The sequence below is a fragment of the Salvia miltiorrhiza genome, chromosome 4 (genome assembly GCF_028751815.1).
Source record: "Salvia miltiorrhiza cultivar Shanhuang (shh) chromosome 4, IMPLAD_Smil_shh, whole genome shotgun sequence".
Taxonomy (NCBI): Eukaryota; Viridiplantae; Streptophyta; class Magnoliopsida; order Lamiales; family Lamiaceae; genus Salvia; species Salvia miltiorrhiza.
This window is the reverse complement of record NC_080390.1, coordinates 33,941,492-33,955,523: the sequence shown is the minus strand read 5'-3', so window position 1 is coordinate 33,955,523 and position 14,032 is coordinate 33,941,492. Positions and strand designations below refer to the sequence as shown.

Here is a 14,032-nt window from a genome sequence, read left to right as displayed (position 1 = left end):
ACTTGTTGCTTGCTACAATTACCTGTGTTAGTTGCAGTCATTCTTGTTGTTAAGAAATTAGTGATCACCAAGACATGATATCAATCTTTAGAGGGTGGTTCTATCACTACATGGGAAAAGATGGCTCAAAAGTTCCTCAACAATTTCTAGCCTCCGGGTAAAATCATGAAGATGAAGAAGGACATAGTCCAATTTCACCAATTTGATGGAGAATCCTTCTATGAAGCTTGAGAAAAATTCCAAGACATGCTAAGGAAGTGCCCTAACCATGGCTTAAATCAAAACACAATCATTTGTGTATTCTACACCGGGTGTAGTGGTGAGATGCAAAGAGGCATGAATGCATCGGCCAATGGAGCATTGTTGGATAAAAGCCACGAGGAGGCCACCTACATCATTGAGAATTTAGCCTCAAATAGCTACCAATTTCCGGTGGAGATGACTATTTTGAAGAAAGTGGCGGCTACAACAAGCTCGAATCCGATAGCTCTTTTGTTGGATTCACAACAGAGTTACTCGGAAATTGCCCTTTTTGATGTTGGTTGCTTAAGGATTCGGCAATTTGCCCCACTTTCATCTCAAACATTTTCAATTGGGTTGCTTGAGCCTCCAACCTTTCATCGGTTATCGTCATGTGAACTTGAGTGGCCGTCATGAATTTCATTAAGATCTCTTCAAGGTTGAGCTTCTTCTCTTCCTTGATCATACCATCACTCACCGCAAATTCGAGTTATGGTTGCAAGAAGTTGTTGGGATTACCAAAGACAAGATTTGGGTGGCGATTTGTTTGAAATCATTAATTGTATTGCCCTTGATAGTTGATACCCTCCTTGGTGTTGAGGATGGAAGTTCCCAAAGCCTCGATTATTATTGATGTAGTTCACATCCTCAATGTTGGTTCGTTCCTCCACCATAGGCTCCGACTTTGATGTGGACATAGCATCAATTTTGCTATTCATAACGGTCAAGTGAGCGTTACTTAAAACATATCTCGCAATCTATTTATTAAAACTTGTATCATAAACCCTACTATAATTTGGTGAACGGAGAAATTATTTTATTTTATATATTTAAATACATTATACTTGTCATTTTATATTTATTATACTTTTTTATATATTTATATATCAATATTTACAGATCATGCATCGCACGGGTTCAAAACTATAAGTTAGCTATAAACTATATTTACGTGTCCACAAATCGTATTACCAAATTCTCAAACTAGGTCAACGCTCGGAATATACGTTATATTAATAGAAGTACACGAGAGCATATAAATACGTATATTAGTTGTCGGAACCAATTCGGAATCGAAGAATCGGGGGCGCGAAGAGAATTAGGGATTTGAGCTGTTGGATGGAAGAAGAGAAGAGAAGAGAAGAGAGAGCAGAGTGGCGTAAGATAGACCGGTGGGGGAAGGAATCTTCGAATCACACAATTTGCTTTGGTTGCTACTTGCTCTATCTTCGCGTGCTTCATACGGTCTATTTCACGCTTATCTGCTTTCTCCCCTCTCTCTAACTCGCTCTTTCTCTCTCTGAAACTCTCTGACCCCTCTCTCTCTCTCGCTCGCTCTTTCACCCCGTTTTAGTTCCCAAGGAAGCTCGGAGGCGTTGCTTGTTACTGTTTTGGACTATCAGCTTTCGTGGTTTCCCTGCTTTTTTATTTAAGTTGTTTATACTGTTTAATCGTTGTGCCTGCTTTAATAGTGTGTGATTTAGTGAATTTAAGGGTTTTTTTTATTACAATTATTTGCTGTATTTCATATAAGAAAATAAAAAGAAATTAGCATAAGCAAGCGGTAACACTACTTCTGTATTGGTTATAGTTGATTATTTAGTAAGTTATAAGCAGTTTGGTGGAAAGAATGGGAGAGGAAGCTGGGAGTCCAGCTAATGCTTGTAATCTCGATGCTAATGGCAGACCTTCGTACTGGTTAGATGCTTGTGAGGATGTGTCGTGTGATGATTACTTTGTTGATTTTGGACCTGTCACAGCCAATTCAGTTCCAGACCCGGAACCACACTCCCAGGGAGGCTGCAATGATCCTTGTTTCTTTGGCGGAATCGATCAGATTCTTGACAGCATAAAGAACGGTGGCACAGACATGCCTAACCATAATTGCACGAATGGCAGTGTCAATGGAACTCATAATTCCTCTGCTCAGCAAGCCTGTGTCCAGGATCAACACTCACCGTCTAAGAGTGCTGTTATTAATGGCAATGGCCAAAGGCTGGCAGTAAGCAGCAACAGCTGCAAGAATGAAAAAACTAACCTTGGTAAAAGGTCTCATGAAGTTAATGATGTTGAGCAAAGACGTGACAAAAGAGCTCGTGGAAGGGATCCAAAGGAGAGGAAAATTTGGGATAGGGCTCCCAGTAGGAAGAGACTACGTGGTTGGGATGATATGGAGACTGATGGGCAGCGAAGAGACCAAGTGAGGAGAAGAGAACGCCATGGTACAGGTAACTGGAAGGACAGAGACCACAGGGAAGCAAGGGGTTACTGGGAGCGAGAAAAAGAAACTAATGAACTGGTTTTCCGAACTGGTTCTTGGGAAGCATGCAAAAATAGAGACGAGAAAGCAAATGCTCATAAAAACAACAAATATTCGGGGTGTGCAGAAGAGACAAAACCAGAGCAGCCGATGGAGAAACTTCCTGAGGAGCAAGCTCGCCAATACCAGTTGGATGTTCTGGACCAGGCAAAGAAGAGAAATACAATCGCCTTCCTTGAAACAGGTGCCGGAAAAACATTGATTGCTGTCCTCCTTATGAAAAGCATCAGTGCTGAATTGCAAAAACAAAATAAGAAAATGCTAGCTGTTTTTTTGGTGCCTAAAGTCCCTCTTGTTTATCAGGTATAATTTTATGGGCCATCATTTGAGAATTTAAACCATTTTCATTTGTTAATTTCCACGTAAATTAAGTCTTTGTTTGATTAAATGCAGCAAGCTGAGGTAATCCGTGAGCGTACAGGTTTTCAAGTCGGCCATTACTGTGGTGAAATGGGTCAAGATTTCTGGGATGCAAGAAGATGGCTGCGCGAATTTGAAAGCAAACAGGTACTTTCGAGTTTAACAACCATTCTAATGTAACTTGAACAAATTATGATAATGTTCATTTCAAGAGTCTTCCTTATGAAGTTATTTCAAGTGTGCTTGTAAGAATAATATTGGAAGGTGTGGACTATGTGGTGAGCTTATTTTAATGACAGTATAGTGTTGGCTCCTCATGTCATTGCAGTTGGAGTGAATATGGTAGAGGAATAACAATTAACAAATAAAGAGCTACTTGGGAAGGAACATAAGAGTCATGCATACTATAAATACTTTCTGATCCTTACATTGCAGTATTTGGGATTATGCGATACCCATAAACCTTGTTAACTTCATCATCCAAAGTGCTCAAGTGTTTTGGGGAACCATTATCCCAATTTTGAATAGGTCTATTTGTTTAGAAAGGAATAGTAGAATTTTCGAAAACTTGGAATTCTACATGATGAGTTTTAGGAGAGGATCAAATTTAGGGTTGCTCGGTTGTGTCAGGTCACAATCCTTTCAGGGCCTTTCTCGTGTTTGATAATATTAGTCATTGGGGTGCCTGTAAGAGCTTAGCTCTTGCATGTTATTTGAAATTCCTTATTAGTATATTTCCTTTCCTGTAAAATATGTATGTGAATTACTTTGGAAAGACGGACAATCTTAAAAAAAATTCATACTTGCTGTTGCTCAACACAGGTCTTAGTGATGACAGCTCAAATTCTTCTGAACATTCTACGACACAGTATAGTGAAAATGGAAGCCATCAATCTCCTTATTTTGGATGAGTGTCATCATGCTGTGAAGAAACATCCTTACTCTTTAGTGATGTCAGAATTCTATCATACAACACAAAAGGAGAAGAGGCCATCAGTTTTTGGGATGACTGCATCTCCTGTAAACTTGAAGGGTAATTTTCTGGTGTGTTTATTATGATTGATTATGTTATTTTTCTACTACTGTGCACAACAGAAATTGGCTTAGGTGGAGCTTCCTGGGCTGTAGCAAGCCTTGTTGGGTGCCAGGCAGGCCTTATGGGGGGTCTTGGGGGGCCATTTTGATCTTTATTTTTATAAAATTAAATCCATTTTCTCAATAGATTTGGTTTTTGAGGAACTTTCGGCTTTGTAATGTGAATAATAACTCAAAATAGCTTGAGACATAAATATTATCAGTGGGGAAACATGAGTCAATAGCTTCAGTGGTGTGCTTACAAAGTATTCATTATGTATAATTCAGGTGTTTCTAGCCAAGTTGATTGTGCAGTAAAGATTCGGAATCTGGAAACTAAGCTAGATGCCGTTGTTTGTACGATTAAGGACCGTGAGGAGCTGGCGAAACATGTGCCAATGCCTTCAGAAGTGGTTGTGGAGTATGATAAGGCTGCTAGTTTATGGTCACTCCATGAGCAAATAAAACAAATGGAACAAACTGTCGAAGAAGCAGCTCGTTCAAGCTCTAGAAGAAGTAAATGGCAGTTTATGGGAGCCAGGGATGCTGGAGCTAAGGACGAGCTGCGCCAAGTTTATGGTGTCTCTGAAAGGACTGAAAGTGATGGTGCTGCTAATTTAATACAAAAGTTGAGGGCCATCAACTATGCACTTGGTGAACTTGGACAGTGGTGTGCTTACAAGGTAGATGACTACTCATGATTCGATTCTTCTATTGCCTTTTTGAGGAATTACAACATTTTCTGGTTTATATGTTATGAGTTTAGAAAATGCATTTGGTTTCAAACTTCCAATAGCTTTCTTTGCGACTCCAAAAATGTTAAAAGTATCTTTTTTGATAAACACATGTTAGTACCTTGTGCTTTTTCTAGGAGATTTTATTCGTGTTTTCTTGAGTACCTTGTGGTTTTTATAGGAGTTCTTCTTATTCATGTTGTCTCCATAGTATTTTTTGAGATGTTTATTCCTTTGGGTTTGAGGTTGAGGTGGCAGGAATGTTTGAAGATGGTTTAGTTTTTGTTGATTGCTGAAGCACGAGTTTAAGATGTTAGCTGCTGATAGTGAGAAATATATTGTATGGGTAAGGAATGGTAACACCCTGGGTCCACGAGGGTGGTGCCCGTAGCACTACTGCAGCACAATGGGCTCTGCCAACAGCTACTTGGCATTCGTCCTCGCTTTGCCAAAATAGTAACCCAAGTTGCATGAAGAGTCCATCGGACCCGTATACTAACTGTTGAACTTCCATTATCCACTCGATGTGGGACATTAAATGAACAAATTCCGCAATAAATATATCAGTGATGCTTGCCTCTTTTGCAGGTTGCGCAAGGATTTTTAACTGCTTTGCAGAATGATGAGAGGGCGAATTATCAACTTGATGTCAAATTCCAAGAATTGTATCTAGACAAAGTTGTTTCTCTTTTACAATGTCATTTGTCTGAAGGAGCTATTTTGGAGAGTGATACTAGAGATGCTGAAACAAATAATAGCCCTTCAGAAGAAAATGGACCTGAAGAGCTAGAGGAAGGAGAACTTACCAACAATAGTGGTAAGTGGTTCTACTTTGTGGTCATACATAGCTGTCTCACTCTTTCATGCTTCACTGCATTAAGCATAACACTGCAAAAAGAAATGGCACTTATAATTGTGCATGGGGTACATGATACATACTACTTTATCTCAGAGTCTCAACTAAACCCAGATCTGACTGCAAGACTGGCTTAGAGTTATACTTATCCATTGATGGCCTTCATCATACTTAGTTGCATTATTGAGAGGCAGTTGTATGTTGGAAAAAGAATCTTACATGCTTACCTTCCCTACTTTAAGTTTCTTGTTAGTCCTCTTTGTTTAAGTAATCAATATGGTCAACAATAAAGATTTAGTTAGTAGTCCTACTAAAGTCTTTCTTGCCATGTTTGTCTCTATATCTAGTAAATCAAACAAGATTGTTTCTTTTCGGGTATCTAGTGTTGCTGAATGAAATCTATAAAAGTTACATGACTTGTCAATGATGGGTATTCTTTGTCAATTTCTAGGAGAGTAGGACATTGATAATTAGTCAGACCGAAGATAGCAGTGCTTCGTTATGCAGCAGATGTTATTCTTTTTAGTGCCTCAATACTTTTAGCTAGGTTTTTATTCACGACATATACATGTCAAGCAACACTCAGTTTGATTTGCTTATTTTCTCAGCTTTTGATGGTGCTAAGATATCATCAGAAGCATGGCTATATGCTTGTTATTGTTGGTTCATATTATATGCTCCTTATATCCTCTTGCTCTCCTGAATTTTAGTTGGATGTAATGTCTAGTATGTCTACATGGTAGTTGTCTCTGGTGGAGAGCATGTTGATGTGATTATTGGAGCTGCTGTCGCTGATGGAAAAGTGACTCCAAAGGTGCAGTCATTGATCAAAATACTTCTCAAGTATCAGCATACAGAGGATTTTCGTGCTATAATCTTTGTCGAACGAGTTGTGACTGCCTTGGTTCTTCCTAAGGTAACCAAGTATAGAATTCACTTCCTAGGTTTTTGCTTGCAGTTGTCTTCATGTAATCATTAGTCTGTTTGTGCATATAGGTTTTTCAAGAGCTTCCATCATTGAGTTTTGTCAAATCTGCAAGTTTGATCGGGCACAACAACAGTCAAGAAATGCGAACCAGCCAGATGCAAGATACTATTGCCCGATTCAGAGATGGCCGGGTATGTTGGACTCACGTGATCCGCTCAGATGCCTTCAGCTTGTCTCATTAATTTGTTTGTTATGTGAATTTTATTCAGGTGACTGTTTTAGTTGCCACTAGTGTTGCTGAGGAGGGACTTGATATTCGGCAGTGCAATGTTGTCATTCGCTTTGATCTTGCCAAAACTGTATTGGCATACATTCAGTCTAGAGGTCGTGCCAGAAAACCTGGTTCTGACTACATCTTAATGGTTGAGAGGTAACATGGTTGATATGTGATTTTGGTGCCCGCTGACATACTTTAAGAAACAATTTAAGTTGCTTAGTTTATTTTGCTAATCCATTTGTAGGGGAAATCTATCCCATATGGCCTTTCTAAAGAATGCTAGGAATAGTGAGGAGACTTTGCGCAAAGAAGCCATTGAGAGGACTGATATCAGTCATCTCAAGGATAACGGCAGCATAAATTCTGCTGAAGATATAGCTGGTGCAGTATACCAAGTGGAGTCCACTGGTGCTGTCGTGAGCTTAAATTCTGCCGTAGGGCTCATCCACTTCTACTGCTCTCAGCTGCCCAGTGACAGGTCTCTTTCTCTCTCTCATTGTTCTGGTGCATGCATATCTTTGTTTTCTCCTTTTTTATCAGTTGCTTTTTAAACACTGCTCTTTAACTTCCTTTTTTTTTTTTTTTTTAATGCAGGTATTCAATTCTCCATCCAGAGTTTATTATGGAGCGCCATGACAAACCTGGAAGCCCTACCGAGTACTCTTGCAAGCTCCAGCTTCCCTGTAATGCACCGTTTGAGAAACTGGAGGGACCTCCATGCAAATCAATGCGCCTTGCACAACAGGTATTTTTCATGCATTACTATCATCTATAACTTTGTCTAAAGTGTATAAGAAATATCTAAATCATAAATTGCGAAATTTTCAGGCTGTTTGTTTAGCTGCTTGCAAGAAACTCCATGAGATGGGAGCATTCACTGATATGCTATTGCCAGACAAGGGAGTCAAGGGCGAAGCTGATAAAGATGAACAAAATGATGATGGGGATCCTCTTCCTGGAACTGCTAGGCATAGAGAATTTTATCCTGAAGGAGTAGCTGACATTCTCAGGGTTAGTTCCTTGATCTTTCTTTCTGATATGCAATTGCCTTACATTTTGTAGCTTAATATGAATTCAAGACTATTGTGAACTTTATACATGCTTTCTGTGTCTCTTGTGTATTAGGGTCAAAGATGACTAATATTGGTACTACTTTTTCTTTCTGGCTAAATGCATAATTCCACCTGGACACATTTGGCAGTCCTTTACTTACTTAAATTAGCATAAGTTCATGCAAAATTCAAAGTAATGGAAAAAAAGCCATTTGTGAAATATGATGTGTAGTCTTCCGACAGAATATTGGAAGATTTCAGTTAGGGTATCGTATAAAGTTGAGGTTTTCTGGAGTTCCGGCTCCATATTTTGTTTATATACTCATATTGTGTACTTATTTTTGCAATTAATACTCGACAATTAGCTAGGCTGTTACAATAACATGTTAAACCTTCTTCTCTACAGGGGGAATGGGTATTGTCAGGGAGGAGCTGTGACAATTCCAAGTTGTTTCATCTTTACATGTATTCTGTCAAATGCGAAAACATTGGCTTCTCAAAAGATCCACTATTAACTCTGGTTTCTGACTTTGCAATATTGTTTGGCCATAAATTAGATTCAGAGGTATTTTACTTTGCTTTTAAATCATTGCTGAGTTGCAAAATAAGGTTCTTAATATGTTAGCTTATTCTTAACAGGTATTATCAATGTCAATGGATTTATTTATAGCTCGGTCTTTAATAACAAAGGCTTCACTTGATTTTAAAGGGCTTATAGATATCAGAGAAACTCAGGTGCATTAATAATTTCATTTCAATTCAACTTGCTTTTCATTTATTTATGAAAGTAGAGCTTGTCAGAAACATTGATTTTCATTTCTATTTAGCTGGAATCGCTCAAGAGCTTTCATGTACGATTGATGAGCATTGTATTGGATGTGGATGTTGATCCCTCAAATACTCCATGGGACACATCAAAGGCATATTTATTTGTTCCCTTAACTGGAAGTGGAAGTAGATCTGTAGATGCAATGAATGAGATCGACTGGGATCTAATTCAGAATGTTACAAAAACTGAAGCATGGAATAACCCCCTTCAGAGAGCTAGGCCAGATGTTTATCTTGGCACCAATGAACGAACTCTAGGTGGGGATCGAAGGGAATATGGTTTTGGAAAATTAAGAAATGGCATGACTTTCGAGCAGAAATGTCATCCTACCTACGGGATTCGAGGAGCTGTTGCCCAGTTTGATGTGGTAAAAGCATCTGGGTTAGCACCTAAAAGAGATGGTACTGATTTGCCACACCAAGTTGTTTTAGGAGAAGGCAAGTTGATGATGGCAGATTTCTATATTAAAGCAGAAGATCTGGTTGGAAAAATTGTGACTGCTGCTCACTCCGGAAAGAGGTTCTATGTGGATTCTGTACGCTATGATATGACTGCAGAGAATTCATTCCCAAGGAAAGAAGGCTACCTTGGTCCTTTGGAGTACAGCTCTTATGCTGATTATTATAAGCAAAAGTATGTCCTCTTCCTGATGTAAATTTGCTTGTATACATTCTTTCGTCCGTGCAAACTCTCATGGTTCTCATTCTGGTGGGTCCTTGATGGGATTGATTGGGTTGAGGGATGAAAGGATTCTTTTCTCTCTTGTCAATAAGAAGAGAAGAAACCTTTTTCTTCATGTTACTTAGGGGCATTTGCTTTTGAGGATTAGTCTTGATGGATAAAAATAGATAGATTAATCCCTTGTTTACTAGTAAGATGGATTGGAACTTTGAGATATCACAAAGCCCTTGATAATTTCTATCATTTGAGCTAATTTTGCTTGATTCATATCTCATTGAAAGGGTGAGATTGAAGATGTCCTAGTAATGAAGATAAAAATACCCAATCATACATTTTATCAATCATAAAAAGTAAACGCCCGCTTAGTGTATTTCTAATGCTGAAGGTTCTATTTATCATGTGTATTTTCTTTTCTTACCTGCAGAATTTCTTGTATACATGAGTTACTATTAATAGTGATGTGTAGAGAGTCTCTGGGCTTGTTTTATATGTATTCTCGTCAACTACTAGAATTCTTGGATGGTTTTGCTAGCTTCTCTTCTGCACTTGCAATAATGGTGCACATGGTTATTAACACCAAATCAAACTGTAGGTATGGAGTAGATTTGAGGTATAAGCAGCAACCTCTAGTAAGAGCCCGCGGTGTTTCCTATTGCAAGAATCTTTTGTCTCCACGATTTGAACACTCAGAGGGTATGCTCTTCGTAATTAAGTTCTATAGTATCTTGTTAGGCTTGATAATTCTGTTGTGATATCTGATTAATCATAAGTTTGTGTTATAGGTCCTGACGGTAAATCTGAAGATATCCATGAGAAGATATATTATGTTTTTCTCCCTCCTGAGCTTTGTTTTGTGCATCCACTTCCTGGATCACTAGTTAGGGGTGCTCAAAGATTGCCATCAATTATGAGAAGGATTGAAAGCATGCTGCTTGCGGTACAGCTTAAGGATATTATTAATTATCCTGTTCCCGCGACAAAGGTTCTATCTATCATCTGTAATATCTTTTAGCGTTTCTTTTGCATTATAGCTGATGTGTATGCTTTCTGTTTTCAGATCCTGGAGGCTTTGACTGCAGCATCATGTCAAGAGACTTTCTGCTATGAACGAGCAGAGCTCTTGGGAGATGCTTATTTAAAATGGGTAGTTAGTAGGTTTCTTTTCCTAAAATATCCTCAGAAACACGAAGGTCAGCTTACTAGGATGAGGCAGCAAATGGTAAGCAACATCGTGCTGTATCAGTATGCACTGGTGAAGGGGCTTCAGTCGTACATCCAGGCAGATCGCTTTGCTCCATCTAGATGGGCTGCGCCTGGAGTACTTCCTGTTTTTGATGAGGACACCAAGGAAGATTCATCATTGTTTTTTGATCAAGAAGTTAATTCTGATGGGAGTTTCAGGAGAAAGCACGAAGATGAATATGAAGAAGATGAAATGGAAGATGGGGAACTTGAGAGTGACTCTAGCTCATACCGTGTGCTGTCTGGAAAAACACTGGCAGATGTCGTGGAAGCACTAATTGGTGTATATTATGTGGAAGGTGGAAAGCATGCCGCTAACCACCTTATGAGATGGACCGGAATTGATATAGATTTTGATTTGAAAGAGATAAATTACTCAATTGTGCCAAATTCTGTTCCCGACAATATACTGAGAACTGTTGATTTTGATGCACTGGAAAAGGTCTTGAATATGCAGTTCAGTGATAAGGGCTTGTTGGTAGAAGCAATAACCCACGCATCACGTCCATCTTCGGGAGTCTCTTGTTATCAACGATTAGAATTTGTTGGTGATGCAGTACTGGATCATCTCATCACAAGGCATCTTTTCTTCACATACACAGATTTGCCCCCTGGACGCCTCACCGACTTGCGAGCTGCTGCTGTTAATAATGAGAATTTTGCTCGTGTAGCTGTTAAACATAACCTTCACTTACATCTTCGTCATGGATCAAGTGCCCTTGAGAAACAGGTATACCGTTTCCTCTGCATTGCTGTTTACTTACTGGTTTAAGTTATGCACTTTGCATCATCTTCTAAACATCCATTGTCTTATTTTGTCGCATTTTCAGATTCGAGATTTCGTGAAAGAGGTCCAGGTTGAACTTTCAAAACCTGGATTCAACTCTTTTGGCTTAGGGGACTGCAAAGCTCCTAAAGTTCTCGGAGACATTGTAGAATCGATTGCTGGGGCTATCTTCCTTGATGCTGGATGTAATACTGCACTTGTCTGGAAGGTTAGATTCTTTATCTTCCTTTGCTGGAGCTCTAAGCTTCTTCATAAGATCTCCAAAATGAACTGCTAAGTAAAAGTGGAGTCATAATCTGTTTCAAAGTTCGCCTATTTAACTTGAAGTTTTTTGGATTGTTGAATAGGTTTTTCAACCCTTGTTGGACCCAATGGTTACCCCGGAAACACTCCCCATGCATCCTGTTCGAGAATTACAAGAAAGATGCCAACAACAAGCCGAAGGTCTGGAATATAAAGCCACCCGAAGTGGTAACCTGGCTACTGTGGAAGTATACGTTGATGGTGTTCAGGTCGGGGTTGCTCACAATGCCCAAAAGAAAATGGCGCAGAAATTAGCTGCTCGAAATGCTCTTGAGACATTGAAGGAGAAGGAGATGGCCGATGCCAAAAAGAGCGCAGAGGAGGATGATGGTAAAGAGAAGAAAAATGGGAGCCAGACTTTTACGAGACAGACCCTGAATGATATCTGTTTACGCAGAAATTGGCCAATGCCCCTCTACAAGTAAAAAACATCTCACTGTAATTAGTCTACTTTTTTATTCGAACAGGTCACATGTGGGGAAATTGCCTAACCTAATTTCTTTTCTGTAGGTGTATAAACGAGGGCGGACCTGCACATGCAAAAAGATTCACATTTTCTGTACGTGTTAATACGTCTGATAGAGGATGGACCGATGAATGCATTGGTGATCCAATGCCAAGTGTCAAAAAGGCGAAGGACTCTGCTGCAGTTCTTCTTCTGGAACTTCTGAATAAATGGTACGCATAATGATTCTTTAACACAACCATTGGTATATCATAAACTTACCTTCCAAGAGAAAACATAGGAACTTCAATTATCATTTATTTTGACATGGCAGCAGTTTTATTTAATCATTATTTCTGCTGCTTATTATTTTACCTAACACTACGAGAGGTTAGAGAAACTCCGGCTAGAATGTTGATATGATGAGAAGAGGAGATAAACATAGAAGTTCATATTTTGTTTCATTTCCATTGATTAATCACTGAATTATTTTCATTTGGAGAGCCGTCATATTGTTTCTTCACTTAATTCTTTACCTGGATTTCTTATGTGCTGTATTATCCTTCTCTCCCAATATGAATTTGGGTTCGTCTAGTTTTTTATTTTCTGTTCTAACACACAATGTGTATACAATATTATGATTTATATGCACATGTTGCGTGGTGTCCCCTTGGGAACTATAATTTTCATTAGTGGTTCATGTATATTGTAAATGCTTCATTTTAATGAAGTTTTGAATTTTCAAAATAATTGACATTTTTAATTAATCAAATTTATGTAAGAATATATTAAACTTAATTTGAACATTATAATTATAACACTCATACCTAAATACAATCTTTTGAATTTATCTCGCTTCATGTGTATCTAATCTTTTGAATCTATCTCACTCCTATTTATTCAATATTATAGCAATTTTTTATATTTGGGAGATGGGCTATGGATTTTTTATTGTTATTATTATAATTATTTGAAATTGCATTTTTTTGGGAATGTCAAAAGATACTTGAGGTTTGGTGAGTAGTTTTAAGGATTCATACATATTTATAAAAGGGAGAAATATATATATATATATATATATATAGCCATGAAAAGAAGTACTAAAACTTATAAAGCCATAGTCATAAAAATATCCTCACCCGTCTCACTTTAATAGACTTAGTTTTTTTGAGCAGGAAAATTAAGAAATTTATTTTTTAGGAGAAAAGTGGTGTGGTTCACAATAATTAAGTATATTTTTTTACACAAAATGAAAAACGAGCCTATTATTGTGAGACGTCTCAAAAAAAAAAAAAAAAATAGAGTGGAACTGATGGAGGATAATATAACTACCATTTTAACTTAAAAAGACAACAACACCCTCAATGAGTCCTATAAATAATAAATTTTTTTCTATCAGAACATTTTTAAATTTTTTAAAACTTTTCTTGGATCAATAAAATATGAATTTCCCTTCTCTCTTCTTTTATTCTCTCGTCGTGCCCCCTTCGTGTAGGGTTTTAAGTGGCCACGACGTAAGGCTGCCTACTACTGCCACCCTCAGTCGTTGCTTCGTGCTGCCGCTTTAGCTCCTCTGCCATCGCAGCTGTTTCCAATTGAAACCCTGTCCAAATGAAACCTCCGTCTTCCACCCCCTTTGTAGTTGCGCTGCCGCCCCGTCCTCCGAAATATAATCAATTCGTTGACCTGATGAGGACTCAGATTCATTTCGAAACTTGTCTTGTTACCGAGAAATCCAACTTGATTAGAATCATCGAGGGTCAGACCCCATTCTCTATCTCCTCGTTCTAAATTGGAGGAAAAATTATATCTATGACTCATCGTTCTCAATTGAGCGAAGCCCAACTGCAAGAGGAAAAGACGTAGTTTGATGGCATATGCACGGATTTGTGCACGAGACATGA

At 38.5% G+C, this 14,032-nt stretch overlaps 1 protein-coding gene across 1 annotated transcript; it reads left to right on the top strand.

Annotated features, from left to right (window-relative positions):
* The first annotated feature begins 1,284 nt into the window (after nt 1–1,284).
* LOC131021268 (endoribonuclease Dicer homolog 1-like) lies at nt 1,285–12,638 on the top strand. The gene is made up of 20 exons (XM_057950384.1): nt 1,285–2,863; nt 2,954–3,067; nt 3,743–3,953; nt 4,283–4,677; nt 5,317–5,545; nt 6,328–6,500; nt 6,581–6,703; nt 6,782–6,942; nt 7,034–7,267; nt 7,384–7,534; nt 7,618–7,800; nt 8,248–8,406; nt 8,481–8,576; nt 8,669–9,303; nt 9,944–10,044; nt 10,134–10,333; nt 10,409–11,323; nt 11,424–11,588; nt 11,728–12,104; nt 12,194–12,638. Exons 1-20 carry the CDS (start codon nt 1,871–1,873, stop codon nt 12,369–12,371), a joined length of 5,793 nt encoding a protein of 1,930 aa, XP_057806367.1. The 5' UTR covers nt 1,285–1,870; the 3' UTR covers nt 12,372–12,638.
* The last annotated feature ends 1,394 nt before the right edge of the window (nt 12,639–14,032 follow it).